The 20,675-nt window shown below is 52.1% G+C and overlaps 1 protein-coding gene across 2 annotated transcripts in view; it reads left to right on the top strand.

Annotated features, from left to right (window-relative positions):
- Vav2 (vav guanine nucleotide exchange factor 2) overlaps positions 1-20,675 on the top strand; it is a 164,433-nt gene that overhangs the window by 129,315 nt on the left and 14,443 nt on the right. For both annotated transcript variants that reach the window (XM_029469945.1, XM_021183383.2), the window contains exons 8-20: positions 1,006-1,106; positions 4,312-4,411; positions 5,188-5,283; positions 5,671-5,739; positions 8,364-8,450; positions 10,762-10,847; positions 11,528-11,660; positions 13,817-13,926; positions 14,875-14,976; positions 15,276-15,364; positions 17,981-17,997; positions 18,553-18,574; positions 19,860-19,987. In XM_029469945.1, coding sequence (XP_029325805.1) covers positions 1,006-1,106; positions 4,312-4,411; positions 5,188-5,283; positions 5,671-5,739; positions 8,364-8,450; positions 10,762-10,847; positions 11,528-11,660; positions 13,817-13,926; positions 14,875-14,976; positions 15,276-15,364; positions 17,981-17,997; positions 18,553-18,574; positions 19,860-19,987 — 1,140 coding nt within the window. The remainder of the gene's footprint in view (positions 1-1,005; positions 1,107-4,311; positions 4,412-5,187; positions 5,284-5,670; positions 5,740-8,363; positions 8,451-10,761; positions 10,848-11,527; positions 11,661-13,816; positions 13,927-14,874; positions 14,977-15,275; positions 15,365-17,980; positions 17,998-18,552; positions 18,575-19,859; positions 19,988-20,675) is intronic.

The following is a 20,675-nucleotide window of genomic DNA, read 5'->3' as shown; positions in this document are numbered from 1 at the left end:
ACATATGAATGCCTGCCCCTCAGAGAAGGCTGCTTGCTTCTGGCTCCTTACCACCTCCGGCAGCTCAAAGACTGAGGTTGGGGTGGGGGTGTCTTACTCTCCCACACAGGGCTGACCAGAGTGTCCCTTTTGCAGTCTGGGCTTCAAGCAGTACAAATGACTTGGGACAGAAATGAAGCTGAGAGGAGTAGAGGGCGTGGCCAGTGTTCTGACACCGTTCTGTACCTGGGGTGAAACTTGAGGAGGTGACCTAGTAAGGCCTTACTTCCTGCAGCAGTTGAGAGCTGAGTGGCTGCAGGCAGCTCCATTCTTCTGAGTGGCAGAGCAGCCACGAGGTTGCCAGCTGAGAGCAGCTACACTGCTTTCTCCATCTTCTGGCTTCAAGTCTGTCCTGAGGCAGCCGCCACGTGTCCCTAGGGGCCAGTTTGGGTCTGGGCAGCTCCCTCCACTTCATGACCATACTGTGCTTCAGCTTCTCCATGTGCTGGGCACTGTAACAAGGGTGTCCAGCCTGCGGCTGGGAGGTAGGGAGCATATGGCCCAGGATGGCTTTGAATGCAGCCACTAAGTCTCAAATTTGCTTAAATCGTTTAAGATTTGTTTTGTAGTTGTATATTTTTGTAATTGTGTGATTCTTGAGTGCTGACTCTGTTGATAGCACTGGGCTATAATGTCAAAAAGTTAGATAGTCAGGTGGTGGTGTCCCACACCTTTAATCCTCGTATTTGGATTAAGGCAGAGGAAGGCAGATCTCTGAGTTCGAGGCCAGCCTCAACTCAGACTAGACTCTGGTCTCCAGAGTGAGTTTCAGGACAGCCGGGACTATACAGAGAAACCCTGCCTCCAAAACAAAACAAAAAGCTAGACACACCTGCTAGAAGCTTCTGACTGAGTGATAGTAGACTTTACAGGCTTAGGTGAGCACCCTGCAGCACCTCTTGGGTACGTAGGGCCTGACTGTGCCTGGCTGTGCCTGGCTGGGCACTGACCCTACTTTCCTTTTAGGACCTCATCAAGGTGCATCACAGCTTTCTGCGAGCCATCGATGTGTCCATGATGGCTGGTGGCAGTACCCTGGCTAAGGTCTTCCTGGAGTTTAAGGAAAGGTGAGTGACAGCTGGCTGGTCTGGAGCCTCAGCTGCCTTCAAGGTTTGAGAGACCTTGTGTACCTGGAAACCAGTCCGTGCACGATGCAGAGGCAGGGCAGTTCCCAGAGGTTCAGCCTCACATTCTCGGGACTGAGGCAGAGGTCCAGATCTCGTCTCTGGATCCTTGTTCCTCTTTGTAACCAGGGTCACTACCCACTGTTTCTCCATCACAGCTTGGAGGGCTGGGAACCTCCAAGCCTCACTTTGATAGTAGGGACTTGTGGGGTCCCTGCAACTGTCTCTGCCTCTCTGGCTTATTGGGATCCTGGTGGCTAATGTTTGGTCACTAGGCCTAAAACCCAAGGAAACATTACTGCTTATGTTAGTTGACATGTTCTATTCCATCCTTGACACTCTGCAGGCCAAATAGATTAGGGGATCACAGGCAGTTTGGGAAGAGGTGCCTGCTCATTGGTGGGATCAGAGCTTGACGTCCAGAAGTACAACGGCCATACCTCTGTGCATGTGCCCTAGCTTTAGCCATGCCCTGTAGCTCTACAGCAGGGATTGGAGGGTGTCTGGAGCAGACACAGAGCAGCCACCGAGGCCCATGTGCTCTGTACCGCAAGAGAGACCCACACCTTCTAGTGCCACAGCCCCAAAGGTTTGAGCTGCCTCTTCTCTGAAGATGGCTCATTTGTTGTGTGCCCTGTCAGAGCCGTCCCCCGTGACCCCCAGTCTCATGAAGAGCAGTAGCCAGATGGAGGTATACCAAGGAGGGCTTGTCTTTCAGGATGAACCGGTATAGTTTGAGATGCATGAGGTTAGGTGTGTGCCTTTGTAACCTTATTTCCAAGTTGTGGGTGTTGTTTTGTTTTGTTTTTCTTATTTTTAATTATGTGTTCATGTGGGGCATGTGTACTAGAGTGCTGGGTGCCCATGGAGGCCAGAAAAGGGCATCAGATTCTCCTAGAACTGGAGTTGTAAGTGGTAAGCCACCCAACATGGGTGTCAGGAACCTAACGGTCCTCTGCAAGAGCTAGTATTATTTTTAACCCCTGAGCTATCTCTGTAGGCCCAATATATATATTTTTAATAGTATGACATGTTAGTGGTTAAGATGAAGGCCCGTTACCTCTTACTTCCATAGCTAACTTCCTGCAACACTCTCAGAATGAATCATTTGTTCAGTATTGAGAACAGTAAAACACTTTTAGAGTGTATGCTTCGAAGCAATCTATGCGTGGACAAGAGCGCAGGAAAGTCCCTGCTGCACCAAAGGCTGAAAGTATCGGAAGTTGCAGGGCATGGTTGCAGGGTGTTCCTGAACCTGACATAGCCAAGGGGTCAGGTGGAGCACCTATAGGAGACAGCACAGAATCATGCTACGCCATGTCTGGACTCCATATGCTAAGCAAACACTCAGCCTCAGAGAGAGCTGCATCCATCCCAACCCCCCTGTAAGCCTGAACTCCTTAATTTCCCACTTGTGCTGGGATTGTAGCTGTGCATCTGTCAGGATGGGTAGAGCCAGAGGTCCTTTGGGTCCTGTGGATGAACAAGGAGTTCCGTTAGATCATGCTTGCCAAGCTGGCAATGTACGCATGGTGCCAGGATTCCTGCCTTGCCTGCTGCCTTCTTCCCCTACACCTAGGCCTGAGTTGGGGAAGGGGTTGTAAGTCATCTGGTCCCAAGGCCTAGGAATGTGAGTTGCTTTTTATTGCTGTGGTAAACACCATGAGTGTGGCAACTAAGAAAAGGGTTAGAGTTTATGGTGTCTTCGCCACTCTTCTTTCGCTGCGAGGAGACACCTTGACCAAGGCGGCCCGCAAAAGGAAGCATTTCATCAGGGCTCAATTACAGTTTTGGAGATTTAGTCCATTTTCACGGCAGGGAGCATGGTGGCACGCAAGCAGATATGGTGCATCTACATCTGCAGGAAAAGACCTGAGCCTGGCTTAGGCTTTTGAAACTTCAAAGCACATCCCTAGTGACACATTTCCTCTAACAAGGCCACACCTCCTAATCCTTCTCAGGTAATCCCACTCCATGATGACTAAACATTCAGATGTGTGAGTTGGGGGGGGGGGGAGGGTGCTTCCTTTTCAAACCACTGTAATGGTGGGGCAAAGGCATGGTGGCAGCAGCAGTTCAGAGCTCACATCTAAGGAAGCAGAGGGAACACTAGGGACCAAAGCCCACCCCTTCCCAGGAACTATAGCAAATGCTTCCTCTGAGTGGCTCATTCGAGACTCCAGCCACCTGCCTCAGCCCTGCTTCTGTGGCTTAAGAGGTGTAAGGATCCCAGTGGGCAGGGTCTGCTGACTGGGGAGGCCCTTCTCATGGACTCTCTGCTACATATGAGGGTCGGGTAAGGTGGGGTTGGGACACTCAGGATAAGCCCAGCCTCCCAGTCAGCTCCTCACCAGGCTGACACTCTCGTCAGCTGCTGTCTCAGGCACTTCACTGGGGCTTCAGTAACCTCGGATGACTACTCAAGTGGACCCTAAACACTGTCACTGAGAGAGCAGTAGTCTAGTGATGCGTGGCTGCCATCATGTTTGTCCTTGGTAATATTGTCCTGTGGTACTGTCTCCTCTTACAGGGCCTCATGTGTGTTCAGGGAAATTGAGGGAGGGAGTTGTAGGCTAGCTGCCCTCTTGTCCTGAGAGTGCAGGTATTCTGATCTGAAGACATGACATCCCCTGGGGACAGCACATGGAACCAGGTGATGACAAAGAGGACAGGGTACGATACCAAAAAAATATTCTGAATGGCAAAAGAGAGATGGTGTGGCCCTAGGATAAGCCTGAGCCATGAATAGTCCCCATGCTAGGCCTCTGGAGGCAAGCAGAGAGCCCCTTAGGCAGGACCTTCTCTCAGGCATTCCTCTCCTGAACAGAGGTAGAGCCATGGATGGAGACTTGAGGTAGCCTGTAGAAGGTGCCTTCTTGGCTTTGCTGATGTTTCGGGAGTCCTTCTCCCAACCCGGTCATGTAAAGGGTAGGAAAGCGGAAAGGGGGCTGGGGGAGTGGAGCCATGTGGGCAGTGACCCTGAGGCTCTCCAGCCTGCCTGAGAAGGAGTCAGGACAGTAGCTGCATGCATCTTAGAGATGCATGGGTGCAGGTGTGTCCACATTGCCTGTGCACTGTAGCACAGCTCAGAGCAGCTGTAAATGTCTTACTTGGTTGGCACTGTGTACATGTTGCTGTCCCTCCTTAGGCTCCTGATCTATGGAGAGTACTGTAGCCACATGGAACATGCTCAGAGTACACTGAACCAGCTCCTCGCCAGCCGAGAGGACTTCAGGCAGAAAGTGGAGGTAACAAAACATCCTGATACCCTGACTTGGTGCAGCTGGCTAGCCCTAGAGACCTAAGGGACAAACCAACTTCCCTCAATACCGGTCTTTGGTTTTGTGGCTATTCCCCCATTTTGTTGGGCAATTGCCAGAATACTTGTCCCAAACTAGAACACAGCCTAAGACTTAGGGGCTGTGGAGGCCTGGACAAATCCATCACAGTGAGTGACACTTGACCTTAGCCTCTGCTGAGGTCCTAGCAGACCTTAGCAGGCCTAGTTGACTTTCATGATACACCGGGCCTCCTTCCCTTGCCTAGGTCTGCCTACCTCTGTCAACTTGTTTCTCCCTTGAGCGCCTTCCTGGCTCTTCCTCACCTCTGGGTCCAGGAGTGCCCTTTCCTGTGTGGTTAGGAAAGCTCTGTCTCAGCGCTCCAGCTTAAGTGCTGGTAGCATGTGATGCTTCTTTCTACTGTCCTTGCACTGCAGGGGACCCTAGCTAACCTCACAGCCTTGTATCAGCCCCCTTCCAACTTGGCCTCTCAGGGAGCACATGGCAGATCCATGGGTCATGTTCTGCAAGGCCCGGCCCCCTCAGGCACTGTTGCGCAATGCGGTGCCTCAGATCCCAGGGTCCCATCATGTTCTGGGATGTAAGGGGTGGTGACACCAACCTCATGCATACTCTAGAAGACCGAGGATCCAGCGCTGAGGTCTCTTTCTCTGTGTGGCTGGCAGTGGGGCATGAGTTCTCCCAGAAGAATAGTACCCTTTATCCACTCGCTTCTCTCTCTCCAGGAGTGCACACTCAGGGTTCAGGACGGCAAGTTCAAGCTGCAAGACCTGTTGGTGGTGCCCATGCAACGGGTGCTGAAGTACCACCTGCTGCTCAAGGTGAGGCTAGCAGCCTGCTCATCATGCCCTCTGTCACACTGGGCTCTGATGGCATGGGCTTGGACCCACAGGCAGGGTGGCACACAGGCTGATGAATGAGCCCATGTTCAGTACATACCATGAAGGGGTATCCTGGCATCTGGAAGGAAAATTATGAATAAGTTAAGACCATTAGGAAAGTGGGAAGAGACAGGACAGCACCCACGGACCAGGAAGAGGAGAGCTGCAATGCTTGACTGCGTCATCACTGAGGCCTTGCACAGCTGTCTACTATGTAAGGGATCCCATGTGTGTTGGAGTTGGACAGATGGACTTGCACTTGAGCTGGTGGGTGGCTTTGTCCTGAGACCTTGAGGGCTCACCCTGGCTTCCCTCTCACTCCCATAGGAGCTCCTGAGCCATTCTGCAGACCGACCAGAAAGACAACAGCTCAAAGAAGCACTGGAAGCCATGCAGGTACTGGATCCAGACTGAGCTCCTTGGTAACACTGACAGGACACTGGGGTTGGGCTTAGACTTACATGATGGTGGAAGGAGCAGCAGGCTAGGCTGCTTGCAACATGTGTCCAAAGTCCCCAGCTTCACTTGCCTGCAGTTGCCCTGTCCCCACACTGTATTTTCAAGTGTCCACTGGGGTCATCAATGGTTTTTGGGTGCCAGCTCTATCCTGGGGTACCTCTTTTCCTCCTCGGCATCTGCTGATGAAGGTCTGTCCCATGCCCATGCCCTGTCACTCACTGGAAGGTTCCTTTTCACGTGCTGGCTTTGAAGGCCCCTACCCAGCTATTCTATGCCTCATGTATGGCCATCCACTGCCCTCGGAAATGACAGTCCACTGCCCTCAGAAGCTCATCCCTGTTCTGCTCAGAAACCTTTGTGGCTTCTGCTATTCTCTGAATCAGGCCAGGGTCATTGAAGATGTGTGTAACAGGAACGCCTCAGATTCCGGGGAAGCCTGGCCATGCTCAGGTTCCTGGGCATGCTCTATTCTTTCCCACCCCAAGGTGTGCTCAGGACATGTCCTCTTCCTCACTTAATCTGCCTGCATCCCACTCATCCTGTCTTTGCCATGAACTTGACACAGTCCAAGAAAGTCACCTTCCAGACTCCTTAGCCAAGGGACTGTCAGGCTACCCCACAGCCATACCTGTGCCTCTCATAGACACCTGTCTTAGGCACGGTGAAATGCCTGACACAGGCTAGGTCCCTTTGGCATTGCAGTGTTATAGTAGCAGTGAGTTCCAGCCTTTACTTCTGACCCCTGACCCCTGAGTCCTCTGGTCCATGGTCCCCTTCTTTTCCCAAGACACTTTGTTTGAAGAGGGAGGTGCTGCAGTCTAACTCCCACACGGGATCAGGGGGAGGACGCTGGCTCTCAAAGCCACCTGCTCTCTGAGAGCAGACTTCATGCAGCTGGAAAAGTTTGCATCAGTTTTGAATGGACTTAAATGTGGGTGCCATGGCTGACACGGGGACCTCTGGCTGGCTCCCCTGGGGAACTGAGGTCACCGCAGCAGAGGGACCACCACATCTCCACATCTTCCCACTGCAGACACAATTCAGTGTCAGCCATTCCTGGAGCATGTGACTCATACTACAGGTGTACCCTGAACCCAAGCCTGGCCAGTGTGTGGCTTCTGGTCCCTTTGTGGCAAAGTCCCCTGAGGTTATATAGCTCCTGACATTCCAAAGAGGGTTTGTGACTCTGTGTTCTTCTTTTCACGGGAGGCTCTTCCAAACTGCAAAGTTTAGAAGGTTGCTTTCAGTTACTGTGATGAACAACCACAATCAAAAGCAACTTAGGGGAGGAAAAGATTTATTTTAGATTATATTCCCAGGTCACAGTCTGTCATGAAGGGAAATCAGGGAAAGAATTCAAGGCAGAAGCCATGGAAGAAGGCTGCTTACTGTCTCACTTTCTGGAGCGCTTAGCTAGCTCTCTTCTATAGCCTAGGATTGGCGCCACCTGCAGTGGGCAGTTCCCTCTCTCCTCCATTGTCAGTCAGGACAATCTCTCAGACTTGGCCACACAGGACAGTGTGATCAATGCAGTTCTTTAACTGAAGTGCCCTCAGTGAAAGCTAATACGGCAGGGAATCTAAAAGCCTTTAATGTCCCCAATGCAAAGCCGAAAATCATTCATCCAGCCAGTGTCTGAGCTGTCACTGCCCTGGAGCTAGGCTTTCCACAGGGTTGCAGTACACACTCCATGCGACTCTGTTAGCTGGCTGCTTTGCCTCAGGAGCTCTACTGTCTCTGTGGGAATCTCCTTCCCAGACATTCACTTCTGTGACTCCTGCCAGGGTGCACAGGGCCACACATGCTCAGATCTGTCGCTGCTGTTGATTTAGAACAAAACCCACCCTTTATAACCTGTGGCGTCTGGTAGGGAGCTGCCAGTAGCAAGGTTTGTAGGCTGGCCCTTGAAGTGATCCCAGAAGCGAGAGAGGCCGTAAGGGAGGTAGGAACTGGCTCCAGGATGTGGGTCTGGCTTTTGTGTGCAGGGGATTTCCTCTCTGCTCTGCTTTCTGGGTAGGATCCCTGCTGTTCTGTCCCAGCCGCCAATGGGCATTGCTTCCAGACCATTTCAAACTTTCTGAAGCAAAGTGAGCACTGCCCCCTGGTGACTAGAGGATTGCAGTACTATGTAGGGCTCATATCTCCCCTCCACATACCCCAGCCACTTACAGAATACCCAGGCTCTTCAGGGGAGGTGGGACAGGGACTGCATGAGAGCAGAAAGGTCTAAACAGTGGCTGTGCGTGACCCACTGTGGCTTATCCATGCTGGGCTGCATCTCCATTCTGACAGAGAAGGCCTCCTGAGTGAGGGGGAGCTTGGATTTGGGGGTTCCCAGCACCCTCTTCAGCATAGTGTGTACTCTGGGTTCAAATGTTGTGTTCTTCACCTTATTCCTTCCTGGTTCCCTATGTGTGGTGTTTTTTTACTCCCATAGCCCAGAGTTGGAGTGGCCCCAGGCAAGATGGAGGAAGAGTGTAGAATGACCAGCTGGGCTAGGAAGGGGCTGGGAGGTCGCCCCGTGTGTGACTCAGTGGCCCTGATCTTGTCTTGATTTCCAGGACTTGGCCATGTACATCAATGAAGTGAAGCGGGACAAGGAGACCTTGAAGAAGATCAGTGAGTTCCAGTGCTCCATAGAAAACCTGGTAAGCAGGCGGCCCTTCCGCCTCTGCAGACCACAGTGTGGCTGCCTGCGAAGCCTGCCGGGAGTAGGAGGGAGGTCGGGCGGTATCAGCCTTCATCCAGTTCTACCTACTGTGCGGATGAGGTCATCCACGTGTAGGGCTCAGGAGATGGACGTCCTATTGACAACCTGGCTCTCTTTCTCCCTTCCCAGCCTGAACCCCAGCGACCAGAGGCAGGACGCTTCGTCTGCTCTGTGGCCCTCCTGTTTCCCTGCCCTCAGGATGGGCAGTGGGCAGGGTTTGGTTTGGGGGTGGGACAACGGTCATCTCAACCTGAGAGCTGCCCCTTGTCTAGGAATCAGACCGGGGGCTGTCAGTCAGGGTTGGCCCTTTCTCAGACATACTCTGGGGAGAAGAGATGAACTGTTCCTGGACTCAGCCCTGCTTGGCCCCGTGTTGGTCTAGGTCTCTCTGTGTTGGGGTGTTCTGCATTAGGAGAGCCTAAGCATGCCCTTGCCCCCACCCATCGGATGTTAATAGCGCCCGCAACCCCAAGTCATGACTGCTCCTCCAAATGCCATCTGATTCCCAGAGTCATTTTGATATTGAACCATTGATTTTTTTTTTTTCCTCAAACATTCCCTCTTCTTGGTGATTTTCCTGGAGAGCTTGGCGGAGTAGAAACCTGGAAGCCCGATATCTAGGCTGGTATACCCATCTTCATCTCCAGAGGAACCCCCTACAGAGCTGGCTGGCTCATCAGAGGGCAAGGAGAACTGCCAAGCAGTGTCTGATGACTGCTCTGTCTACATGTGTGCTTGCATGCCAGAAGAGGGCGTCAGACCCAGGACAGATGGTTGCGAGCCACCATGTGGTTGCTGGGATTCAAACTCAGAGCCTTTTAACTGCTGAGCCATCTCTCCAGTCCATTCTTTTTTTTTCTTTTTTTCTTTTTTTTTTTTTTTTTTAAGATTTATTTATTTTTATTATGTGTAAGTACACTAAGCTGTCTTCAGACACTCCAGAAGAGGGAGTCAGATCTCATTACAGATGGTTGTCAGCCACCATGTGGTTGCTGGGATTTGAACTTTGGACCTTTGGAAGAGCAGTTGGGTGCTCTTATCCACTGAGCCATCTCACCAGCCCTCTCCAGCCCATTCTTATGCGTCATGAGTGTGACCTGAAGCATGAACATTTGTGGGGTTCAGGCCACTTGCCAGTCATCCCTGCTTTCTGATCACTGCACAGTAACATGCTGCTTTTGAACACAGGGGAGTTTGCTTTGGTGCTGTGAGTCATGTTTGCTCTTTAAATGACAAGGAATGGGATGTGGGTGTGGTTTAGTTGGCAGGGTGCTTGCCTTTCGTGCACAGGGCCCTGAGTAAACTGGACTCAGGGTCACTAACTGTAATCCAGCATCTGGGGCAGGGGAGGAGGAAGGCGGAGGCAGGAGGATCAGCGTTGTCTTTGGCCACACAGCATCCAGGCCAGTGTGGGATACTCCAGGCCCTATCTCACAAAGAACGATGATCCATGGATCTCGGTGTTTCTGGTATAGGATAGCCAAGCTGCTTGCAATCTTGGTGCTGTCTCTAGGTGAAGGCACCTGCATGTCCTGTGTGATGGGGACAAAGAGGCATAGCAGAGTCCCCGAGCAGATGTGAATCATGCTCTGTGTCAGGCCAAGGCCAGCCTGTGTCATACTGAAGTCAAACCTAGGAGTTTTCACAAAGTACAGGGACCAGGCCTCCAGGCCCATGTGACCACCCACAGGCATAGCCACTTCCCCTGGAACCCGACCTCTGCCTTCTCCTGAATAGACTTGTCCCTTGAAAACTGCACAGAGGACAGTGGAAAGGCAGATCTCTCTGTATTAAACAGAACAGAGAGGCACAGTCCAAGCAGAAGCGGAAATGGAGACTTGATGGCCAGTGGTGGCGGGGCTGGGCATAGGTTGCTTTCTGAGGAGGATGAACCCGGCTGGACCCCGCCTGTGGTTGCCGCTCAGTCCAATGGTGCTGCTTGCTTTCTTTGTTTGCTCTTAGGGCTGGACCTCTGGCTTTTCCTACAGCTCCGGGTTCCACACAAGGGCTGCCTGTGAGCATGACCAGACGGTCAATTGCCCTTTGTTCCCAGGGCTCAAGGGAGTCCCCATTGTGGCCCCCTGAGAGGGGACAGGCTTAGCTCATTCATGGGCTACCCAGTCACCGCAGGCACATTTTCCTAGATCACACCTGGGTCTTTCTGTTCTGCCCTGGGCATGCCTACTTTTCTCCCTGTCTAGCAAAGCAGAGGTTGTCCACCCTTGGACTAACAGTCCTTGCCTTTCCAGCAAGTGAAGCTGGAGGAATTTGGGAGGCCAAAGATTGACGGGGAGCTTAAAGTCCGGTCCATAGTCAACCACACCAAGCAAGACAGGTGAGTGGGGTGATGTTCAGCACCCCATCCCCCTTTAGCCTGGGGACCCCACTCCCAGGAAGCCTGAGACAGACCCTCCTGTGGGAAGAAGGACAGCAAGGCAGGCTCCATGCAGCTGTTTAAATCACTTCCTTTCCTCTCTCCACAATCCTCTGTGTCTGTCACACAGCAATAGCCACACAAGGGCACTGCCCTGCCTGTGGTGGGCCGTGAGCTGGCCTGGGAGTCAAAGCTGGGACACAGAGAGGTCTGGCCTCTGGGGAGCTCCTTGCCCAGTGGGAGTAGATAGGCAGGTGGGGGCGTGGGGGCGGAGTCAGGACAAGTCAGCCGTCTAGGAGACATCACAACAGACTTGGGTTCTGGGGGCACAGAGGAGAGAATTGGTAGTGGCCTTTGAATAGTGCTCCAAGGGAGATAAACACGGAGGGCCGAGGATCTTCTGCATGAAGGTGGCATTCAGGACGGCTTTATGGGAGCAGTGGCTTCCTGACCGAGAGTCATTGTACCATGTGGACCTGACAGAAAGGAGGGTCTCACCTTAGAGAGAGGGCAGCCTGTACAAGCCTTGGCCCTCTTGGTCTAACACACTGGCTGTGGTCTCAGGGACAGGAGTCAGGCAGGGATATAGGCTCTTCACATAGAGCATGGCTGTCCTGACACTGGGTGCCCTATGTGGCCAGGTACCTGTTCCTATTTGACAAGGTGGTCATCGTGTGCAAGAGGAAAGGCTACAGCTATGAGCTGAAAGAGGTCATTGAGCTGCTCTTCCACAAGATGACTGATGACCCTATGCACAACAAGGATATCAAGAAGGTGGGTCTGGGTCTGGAGAGGGGCAGGTGCAGGGTCCTAACCCCAGGGCCAGCACATCAGGTGTCCCCTGCTGGCCTCCCTTTGTCATTATGACTGACTGGTAGTTCCCATGGTGGGTCGTAGGCATCCTTAAGACTCTAGCTTCCTGGAAGCAGAGGGGAGGTCATGCTTAGGGCACCAGTAAGAGCCTCGTTACCAGCCTTGACTTTTTAGTCTCAGTGGACCTGACTAGTTCCTCATTGTCTGTTGTAACAGCTCCATTCTTGCTCTGTCTCTTTTGTTGGGGGCTGGCTTGTGGTTTGTCAGGCTCTGAAAGCCAGTGGACTAGGACTGCTGGAAAAGGGGCTGTGGGTTCTAGGGGGTGGGGCTGTAGGGGTGGGGCTATGGGTACTGAGGCTATGGCTGTGGCTGTGAGGGGGTGGGAAACACAGTCTTGCTTCTGAGTACACCACCTTGTGTGTGTGTGGCCCTATGCTGGGTTGGGAACAAGAGCCAGTGGCTAAAGGCTCTGATCTTCTGTAAGTCCCCATATAGGACCAAACACAAGCTCTTCCTAACCCTGGTGTCTGAAGCAGGAGACAGTGACCAAGGCTAATTTCCAAGCTGCAGGACTTCTTATGAAGCCTTGGGAGAACACCTAGAGTGTTTGATATGTGGGTAGTATTCTTACCGTCCTGGGCTCTCAGCCTGCCCAGGCTGCAGTGTGGCCTGGCCAAGCCTCTTAATGACCTGTCTCCCTTTCCTTCCCTCTTCATGCTTCCTAGTCTCATGGGAAGATGGTAAGCCCCTGGTGCTCTCCCCCTGCCCCAGTGCTGTCCCGCGCTGCCCTTTCCAGACTTATGGGTCTGGGAAGATCAGACTTGTGGCCCTCCTCCTCCTTCCTCTACATCTCAGTCAAGAAAGTGACACATATTGCAGGTGTGACCTGGAAGCCAGCCTGCTCTCCTTCCTGGGAGGTAAAGATCAGAGGTCACTGAGCAGTGGCAGGCGAGGCTTCGTGATCTCTGCCCTGCAGATCTGTCTTCCTCTTCCCCATGTTCCCCCCTCTCTCTCTCCCTCCCTCATCCCTCCACTTCTAACAGACTAGGCTACACTTTACCTGGCATCGTTTGGAAGCCCTTTTCTCAAGCCTGTATATTTGGCAGGCCAGTAGGTCAGGCCTGGCTGCTGGGTTGCTCAGTTTGGTCAGACTCTCAACCATCTGACCCCAGCCTTTGTTTTTCCTGCCATTTTAAACTCAGGAATTGTTTTTTAACCCAGGAAGTGAAAGTGAGTGGGCAGGGCTATGGACCGCTCTTGGGCTGGTTCCTGGGTACCACTCCCGAGGAGTCTCAGGGACAGCAAGGATTTGGGTTGAAGTTCCCCGTGAAGGGGTGGAAGAAGAGTAGGAAGGATATCCTGATAAAGGGTGGGCCCTGAGCTTGGGCTGCCACATCTATGCACATACACACATAGCAGGCTTCCTACATACATAAAAGTGCACACAGCAGGGTCCCTGCATACATACACACATGCATGGGCACAGTAGGACACATAATGCATACACAACAGTATGCACACACACATACATGCATATGAGCCCAACAGGATCTCTGCTTGCATACGTGCATACATGCATGTGCACACAGTACTACCTATGCACCTGTACGCATGGGTCCATGTGCAGAGCATGATCTACAGGTCAGCGCATGTCCACGCATGATGTCCACACATGTGAAAGGAACTGTGGACATCCAGACACAGGCTTGGGTGCACACACACAGACAGCTCTATGTCCAGGAACAGAAACAAGTACCCATGCACATGTGCACATGTAGGCACAGTACAGACACACATCTTACACAGGAAAGCATACATATACTTTGACACATGTTCCTAAACAGCTTCACATATGCGAGCACTCTGGCCTGCTCAGGCAAGAACACAGTACACCCACAATCTCTTAATGTGGGAGGACACACATACGGGCACACAGCTAGGCAAGAGTGTATATGTCTGTACACAAGAGTGTGTCACACAAGACGTCGGCACACACATCCACATGCAGTGCTAGTGAACTTGTGTGCATCTGGTAGCATCCAAAACCATGCCAACTGCCAACTGCTCCTGTCTCCTACAAAGCCATGCCAGCTTCCAGCATGCCTCTGTCCCCACAGTGGTCCTATGGCTTCTACCTGATTCACCTCCAAGGAAAGCAAGGCTTTCAGTTCTTCTGCAAGACGGAAGACATGAAGCGGAAGTGGATGGAGCAGTTCGAGATGGCCATGTGAGTTTTGGGCAGGCCTGTTGGCTCTGGCTTCCTGACCTTCTCGGGGTCGTGGTGGGAGGTGGTTTTGACAGAGGCAACTCAGCAGATGTCCCAGGAGGCATCCGGTGTCCTGCTAGATGGGCAGAACCTCAGACTTGACAGCTAGGTTGTGACTTGGCTTGGAAGTCTAGGAAGTGTTCCATGTTGTTGAGGGGGCACCCCAACACATAGAGCAGAGGGGCTAAGGGGGTGGGAGTGGTGTATGCCACTGGCTCTACAGGCACTATGGGTTTGGGGATTTCTGGGGAACATACCACTCCTTGAGACTTCCCACATGGTGAGACTTAGGGACAAAAGACAAACCTTATGTGCACGAAAGTTCCTCAGCATTCAGACCTATGGCAGGGTGCAGTGTATAAGAACAAGTAACTAACAACTGAGAACGAGTCACTAGACAGTTGTCCAATGGGTTTTAATGAATGGCCAATCTTTACACTTGCACAGGGGCCTATGTACAATCCAAGTCACTGGAAAGCAAGCGCTGTGTTGGTGACAGTTGGCTTGATACCAGATGGCCACTGAGTGACCACTGATTCATGTACAGTGGCAGAGGGTGAGCCGTGTCCTGGCTCACAACAGAAGCTGCTCAGTTCTGAGGTTTTCCATGTAATGTTATCAGTCCACACTGGATTATAGGTAAACTATAGACCAGGAGGGACAACTGCCTTCACCTGCTAAGCTTGACACTCCTGGGCCATTTAATAACCTCTACAGAGTGCTCACCCTGCGGGCACTCAGGCTTGAGCCCCTCCCTAGCCCTCAGTCTTGCCCCCTGCCCATCTTAGGGAGAGCCAGGCTGGAGCGCAGACTCCTGGTGTATGTCGCCAGGCTCCTCATGCAGTTGTCGCTGTATTTGTGGGCTTAGGGAGTGCCTGGCTATGGATCACCAGTTTTCTCCTCCACCAGGTCAAACATCAAGCCAGACAAGGCCAATGCCAACCATCATAGCTTCCAGATGTACACGTTCGACAAGACCACCAACTGCAAAGCCTGCAAGATGTTCCTCAGGTAGGTGTCTTCTGTCTGTCCAACCCTGGGCTCCAGAATCCACTGCGTAGCTGCCCTGTGACACTGTGGCACCTGACCACCCCACCTTGGTGCCATGTAATGTCTCAAAGAACCAGGATGATAACTATGGGGGTCAGCAGCCATGGCTGTTGGAGGGTCGGGTCCCCTGCTGGGGACCATGGAGTGAGGAGACAGGCCAGGGTGGTCAGATGCTCTGGGGTGGACTGTCAGCCATCGTGATGACTGGCTGAGCATGCGGGGAGCTGCGCCCCACCTCACCCCAACCCTCCCACACACAGGGGTACCTTCTACCAGGGATACCTGTGTACCAGATGTGGCGTCGGGGCACACAAGGAATGCCTGGAGGTGATCCCCCCCTGCAAGATGAGTGAGTACTCGGCAGTGCGTGGAGATGGGCCCCGCTGATGCTCCTCATCGTGAGGACCACTTGTTCATGTCTGCCTTTCATCCAAGGGACACACCTGAGAGGCACTGAGGCCAAGACGGGAAGATAGTTGACTGGAAGGGATTATCAAAAGCTATAGCTGTTGCTCCTCACCAGAGTTCTTGTGACTTTTCCGTCCGTCTCCTCCATCTCTGCCCCACACCACACCCTGGGCCCAGGGTGTTCTCAGCAGGAATGCAGGCTTCTGTCATAAGTGGCCCCGCTCCTGGTTCTGGCACTATGTGCTTGTTCTCATGGTCATTTTTCAGATGAGGTGGCTTGAGACCGAGCCTCGCTGGTGCCAGGCACAGGAACTAGACCCCAGAGGCTAGGAGTGTGTGATTTGGGAGTGCGTTTGGAGTTTTGTAAATGGTGTTCCACCTCATAGTGACTAGTGCTCGCCAAAAGCCGATGACAGATGACAGTTCTGAGAGGTGTCAGGGCCTCACAGCTCTGTATAGGTAGTAGATCCTGCTGAGTGCCAGGCTCCATTCTCTGTGCTTCAAGTGGGAGGTCCCTGTCCTTACCACCACTGAGGATATACTGCACTAACACAGGAACCACCAACCAGAGGCCAGCTCACTCTGAGTCCCCGGGGCTGAGCTGTGACAGAATTTCTTCTTGCAGGACAGCTTTGTAACAGCCCTCTGTGCAGTATGGATCAGTCCTCCCGTGCTTGACAGAGTCCTGGGATCATTATCGGCTATTGAGCATACACCCTGTCACCTTGGTCTCTCTGGTCCAGATCAGCCCCAGAAATTGGATCTTGACAGTGGCTTTGACTTGGTCAATGTTGCCCTCTTGTGGCCATGAGCCCCTCATGCACGGCAGCTGCCATAGTTGCTTCCCACTTTCTGCGATTCTAAAAGTTAACAAACTTAGTTATTAAAATAGAATTTTAAAAATTAAAGCAGAAAGTAAAGAAAGGATATAGGATCGGGCATGGTGGCACACACCTTTGATTCCAGCACTCAGAAGGCAGAGGCACACAGAACTCGTGGTTGAAGCCAACCAAGGCTATAAACAAGACTCTGTCTCAGCAGAAGAGAAGCAGTGTGGTCAATGAGCTTGTTTAGACATAAAAGCATGGTGTGTGTGTGCGATACTCAGTGGGCAGAGTACCTGCAGGAGGTGGAGGCAGGAGGATCGGGGTCAACAACATCCTTGGTTATAGAGTGAGCTTGAGGCCAGCCTAGACTCCATGAGACGCTGCCTCAGGATGCACAAACAAAGCCACAGAAATAACTGAAGACAATGTTTAGGCATATTTTAGGTTTTCTTTTTGTTCTTTTTCTTTCTTTTTAGAAAATACATTTTCAGAGTTACTCCCTCCTCTTTTTTTTTTTTTTTTTTTTTTTTTGGTTTTTCAAGACAGGGTTTCTCTGTGTAGCCCTGGCTGTCCTGGAACTCACTTTGTAGACCAGGCTGCCCCCATCTTAATGATTAGATACTTCTTACCTGTAGAAGAAGTTTGAAATGTAGAGAAGGAAAAGAAGAGGGAGGGACGAGTCAGAGTTCCTTTAGGCACCAACAGGCACGTTGGGCATTTCCTTCTTATATCAGTGGGGTCATTGATCATTACAATGGTCATTACAACCCCTGGCTCCCAGGGGGTTGTGATACACACACGCACGAGTGCACACACACACTCGCATGCTAGGATATAACCCATGGCTCCATCAGTCCTCTGGTAGGGAATGCTGTTGCTCTCCAAGCTATGTTTCCTCTGATCTGCTCTAAGGCTAAGCGTTGCTTAGTTTTCCCCTGTGAACTGTGGCAATACCACAACTAAAGTAGATGGACTGGGTGGCCCCCGTGGGAGCCCAGATGCCCCTAGGGAGATACCAGCCCCTCCTGAGAGCCTTTCCATGGAGAGTCCCTCTCTCTCTGGGCAGAGCAAAAGCTGTGTTGCCATCCTGTGGAACATTGCTACCCACCATCATGTGCGAAAGAGTTTGTAAAAAACTCAGATGTTCCCAGAGCAGTCTTCAGCCACAATAGTTGGGGTTATTGAGGTCCCCCAGTCATACACTGTAGCTGTAATGGCCCTTGTTTTGACCCATGCTGAGGTGGAAGGACCACCTACCAATGACTGGGGTATGTCTTCCCTCCCACATGACAGCTGAGTGACTGGTGTCCTTGGGTATGTGGGATGGTCTTAGAGGATGATAGCAAAGGGGACCTGTACACCCACCTCTGTATCACCTACCTGTGGCAGGTATCACCAACAAGGTGTAGAAATTGTCCTGTGAGCCCCAGGCACCATCAGGTGACTCTGGCAGTTGTCACCATTCAGAGTTGGCCCATGTAGAGAAGCCCAGGCTTTCTCATGTACGACTTCCGGTCTGCGAGCCCCCTATGGCTCCTTAGAGCTGGAAGTCAGAATATGCTGTCAAGGTAACTTTCATAGGTACGAGGCTGGGTCTATGTGTGTATATGATCAGCCTCTGAAGGGAGCGCCTTGCGGTCAGCCAGCCCTCCAGTCGGGGGAATGCATACTGTGAAGGCCATCTCTCTGTCAAGGCTTCTACTTTGACCCCTGATTTGCTTCCTTTACAGGTTCACCTGCAGATGTGGTGAGTGCTCCCAGCTCTTCCTATTGCTTAGGACCCTGGCAGCGTAGAAACATGTCTCTGTGCATGCTCCCCTGGTGGCTCAGTAGCTGGCGTGTGTCTTAGCAGCTCACGCACTCTATCTCCCTAGTGCTCTCCAACTGCACCTCTGTGGTACAGCATGCCCATGGGCACGTAATCACTGAAGTCATTACAGAACGTAAGCCATGTCTCCTGAAAGCTGTTGATCCAGCCCTGTTATCCAGCCTTGAATGGATGCTCACTGAGCCCCACAAGGGCATGGAGATGCCTCTGCCATACAGCACTTAGTCGTGCTGACCAAGGCGTGTCCAGAACAGAGGCTGGGAGATGGTCAGGGAGGCGTCCTTGGGGAGGTGGAAATTGGGGTTGTAGAGTGGGATTGAGGAGCCCAGGGTTGGGTATGACAGATGTTAGGAGAGGGAAATAGTGTCACAGTTATCTACTGGAGGCATGGCTTGACACTCATGTCATGGGGCGGTGCTGATGTGGGACCCAGAAGTGCAACACCTTCCCTAACATCTGTCCTTGTTCTCACAGGATGCTCCTGGAGCAGGACCAGGTGAGTATGTCGAACTCAGCCACTTCTGCAGTCTGTATCCTCCCAACAAGCTGGGTCTGCGCCTCTTCGGCTGCCTCCCAAGGTTGACTTAGAGCCCACTTTCAGAGAACCAAGTGCTTTCCATCCACAGTTCGTAGAGGTGCCAGGCTAAGCACCAAGCCTGAATGATCAAGAAGCCCAGGGGTTACTGCCATTTTTCTGTGCCCCTGGATGCTGCCCAGGCTGTTTAAACATTCTGAATGAAACCTGAGCTTCCTCAGAGGAAACTCAAACCCCACCCAGATGTTACCACTGTTGGGCTATAGTGACCTGGACCAGGCCTGACAAGACAGTTCCATGATCTTTTGGAACATTTGGGGTGAGACTGGGGCCAGGTGACCCCATCTGAGGATAGCCTCAGATTCTTAGGTGTTGCATGAAGACACCATCCCATGCTAGCGCCGGCTACTCCCTGGCCCCGGCCATCTCATCACCTCCATGGCTAGCCCCATGCGGCGATGCTGCGGATTGTAACCCGGTAAAATCAAAACTCTAGAGGCTTGTGATTTATCAGTCAGATTTATATGAGTAAATTCTCAACCCACCAAATGCCCACACGATGAACTCACAACTTAATTGAGATAAATACAAGCTACTCACCTAGATGGGGCAAACGCACCCTACTTATTATTTAATTAACTATCTAAGAAATCCCAGTACTTATGGCTCCCAGGACTGTATGGTTCTGGCTCCTCTTCCTTTCCTATAGGTTCCATCTTATCTCCTCCTCTCCTTCCCTTCTTCTCTCCCTCTGTACTCTCTGTACTTGGCTCTAAAATTCTCAGCCCGCCTTCCTTTTCCACTGGCCAATCACAGGCACTCACCTCATCTTGTGCCTGCCCTCACCTATATGTAAACAACAATCCACACTTGGGTGCTCAGCCTATCTCTCTCCTGTAGTCCCAGGCCCACTTCTCACCCATTCTGTGGTACCTCATCTCTAACACGGGGCAGTGGGGGACGGGGCTCCCTAGCTCTACACTGTAGATCTAGCTCAGTGGTGTCTGGGAGAGACATAAAATTCCATGTAAAAATAAGTAGCTGTTACTGGAATATGCTGGCATCTGTGTTAACTTAGTAGATGTAGGAGCCCTATGGGGAGGATACAGAAGGGGTGATATACTCTTGTGTGTATGCGTTGGGCAACAGTTTCATGAAGGGTTCCCCAGACCAGGAAGGGTTAGTGATGGAGGGGAGCTGTCAGCAAGGACAAAGTCACTAAGTGAGCCATTTTCTTCTACCTTAGGTCCCAAGATGGTTGCTGTGCAGAATTACCATGGTAACCCCGCCCCTCCTGGGAAGCCTGTGTTGACCTTCCAGACAGGAGACGTGATAGAACTGCTCCGGGGTGACCCCGATTCTCCTTGGTGGGAAGTGAGTCCTGGGTCCTGGAGGTGGGGTACAGCCTTGCTCCTTTCCCTGTGCACCCCCCATGGCCAAAGCAGGGAGGTTAGGTTAGGGGTGATGCCATACAGTGATAGGAGAGGCTGCTTATCATGGCCTCTGCCACCTCCATTCTAAACATGAATTCTGCAATGTCTTCACAGAGGTGATTGTCACCCAGGTGGGATGCAGCATCCTTCCACTGAGACTCTTGTTTGCCCTGACTTTCCTGCCTTGGTGGACCCCACAGGCCTCACCAGATTCCGTCCCATCATGCCCTGCCCTGTCCTCAATGCCCCCATTGTGGTCAGCAACAGCTCACAGTGTAGGGACTGGCCCCAGGGCCCTGACTAGTGGGAGGAAGACAACTACAGGCCCCATCATGTTCTTGTGGAATACTTTACAGTTGGGAGCTGGAGCTTATTAAACCTTTAGTACCCTCTCTGTTGAGTCCCAGCCCCTAAGGAACCCCAAAAATACATGGCTAGCTTGAAGTACAGAGTTAGGATAAAGGTTGGTGATATTTGTAGTGTCTTATTCTCTCAAGGACACCATCAGTAATTGAGTCCAGACTACTGAGCTAGACACATAGCACAAGAGCTGAAGGATACAGAGGGATGCTCTGCATCCTGGGTGTCACAAAGGTACTGAGGGATGGATGCTCTGCATCCCAGTGTCA

This window comes from Mus caroli, chromosome 2, assembly GCF_900094665.2.
Source record: "Mus caroli chromosome 2, CAROLI_EIJ_v1.1, whole genome shotgun sequence".
Lineage (NCBI taxonomy): Eukaryota > Metazoa > Chordata > Mammalia > Rodentia > Muridae > Mus > Mus caroli.
Note: the sequence above shows the minus strand (reverse complement) of the source record. Positions and strands in the feature narration are given on the sequence as shown.